Consider the following 2,059-nt stretch of genomic DNA (forward strand, 5'->3'; position numbering starts at 1 on the left):
AACAGTCACAATGCAACATAAACTCAATATAAATGTTATTAAAACCTTTCAAACGACCAAATATCTCAAAACCCAAAATCCAAAACGGACATTTGCACCTCGCACCGCTGTGAGAAGTGCAAAGTGCGTCATCAAAACGTCACACTGCGCCTCTTGTGTGCGCACACGTGTGTGCGCACACGTGTGTGCGCACACGTGTGTGCGCACACACGTGTGCGCACGCGGCATGTCCATTGCTGCATGATGCGCAACAACGTCCGCAATCCACCTAAAGACTCAAGGCTTACCAAAGTAAAAAATAGATAACAAACTCACTATTTAAACCTCTTGAAAAACTTTTCTCTCTTAAATATGGGACTAAACTTTTTCAAAACACTTTTGGTAGTAAACAAAATCATCAAGATTTAATATTTTAAAACTTTCCTAACAAACCAATCACCGTCTTCTGCCGCTATCTGTCGGCAGTTGTAATAGCCATAAGCCTGCAAAACCAAAAATCTCCTATTTTCCCCTTTTACTTTCTGTAGACACAGCAACCGTTGGTGGCCTTTGACAACCGATCCTGAATGTCGTCGGCGACGGCCATCCACCGGCAACCAGCAGTTGAATGCATTGAGAAGGAAGATGGACGGGGCGGTGCCTTCTGTTATGGTCATAAGGAAAAGGAGAGGTTCAATGGTATCCTAAAGATGTATGTTAGTACTCATAATTTTCATAATTTAACAACACGAACAAAGGCAGAGGATCCATCGACTAATCGCTACATTGTGTCATTTGAAGCCAATGACATTGTCGCCGTTGATGGTATTGATTTTGTGAAATGTGTAGTCATGGAGCAGAGCTTCATGCTACATCAGATCCGCAAGATGATCGGGATTATTGTTGCAATCATGCGAGACTGCGCTCCAGAGTCGTTGATAACAACAACTTTGAGGAGGTAGACTTCTGTTTGAATTTCAAATTTCATCCAGTTTTTTGTGTGATCAGTTCATACTATCGATTTTGGTCTCTTCCTGGTTTTGCCATTTTAATTTTGCTTTCTCGTCTGTTGTTTTCTTTGAAAATTTAGTGAAATTGGCACTTACAGGAAATGCTAAAGTTTCATGTCCTTATTCCAGTGCTGTTGAAGCTTTCTGTAAGGAAATTTATTGAAGAGAGCAATTAGGGAAATTGATACTTTCGCTTAGCTATTCATGGATGCTATGATGCTCTTAGAGCTGATGACACCTTTTCATGATGTTTTCTTATATTCAACTGTGAATAATGTTGCTCTTTCATTTGCCTTTGGTATCTTCAGGGATGTGAATATCAATGTTCCTACAACCCCTGAGCTGGGTCTTTTTCTGTATGAATGCCTTTATACTTCATATAATTAGAAGTAGAGAAATTCTCATGAGGAGTTGTCTTTGGAGGGATATGCTGAACAAGTGAAAGAATTCAAAATGAAGCATATATATGCTCACATTGCGTCAACTAAACATAAGAAAGGAGTTTTAGCACTTTGGCTTCACTCTCTAAACCATCGTAAGTATCTTGATTTTCGAATGGAACATCCCAATGGAGATAATGATACTGAAGTAGGCATGCAATGTAAAAATGGTGCCACCAGTGATGTTTTCATGCTATTATTGCTTAGGTGTGGGGGGCTCAACTGGCACAATACAATTATATATTGGTTATCAGGTGAGGAGGAAGCAAAAAATGGAATGGTGAGCAGTTCCGAAGTAAATTTGCTTATACAAATTTCAAACAAATTTTTATTTTTTTTTTAAAATTTTGTGACAATGACGGATATTATCCATCGCTAATCCATCAATAAAATAGCGACGAATTAGCAACATATATGTATCCATCGCAAAACCAAATCCATGATGGACTCGTGATGGATCATGTCTGTCACTAATCCATCGCTAATTAGCGACAAATTAACGATAGATAAGTTCTGTCGTTAATTAGCGACCAAGAATATGTGATGGACGATATCCGTCACTAATCCACATTTTTCTTGTAGTGTTCACAACAATAATCAATCACATAGCATTCATCCATTCATTCATAT

General features: G+C 38.7%; 1 protein-coding gene across 1 annotated transcript; it reads left to right on the top strand.

The window, feature by feature from the left end:
* Positions 1-566: 566 nt before the first annotated feature.
* LOC149813333 (uncharacterized) lies at positions 567-1,713 on the top strand. The gene is given in 3 exon segments (XM_089991105.1): positions 567-937; positions 1,298-1,577; positions 1,684-1,713. Coding segments are annotated over 3 exon segments (681 nt in total).
* Positions 1,714-2,059: the final 346 nt, after the last annotated feature.

Source organism: Nuphar pumila, chromosome 16 (genome assembly GCF_984573655.1).
Source record: "Nuphar pumila chromosome 16, dmNupPumi1.hap1.1, whole genome shotgun sequence".
In the NCBI taxonomy this organism is placed as follows: domain Eukaryota; kingdom Viridiplantae; phylum Streptophyta; class Magnoliopsida; order Nymphaeales; family Nymphaeaceae; genus Nuphar; species Nuphar pumila.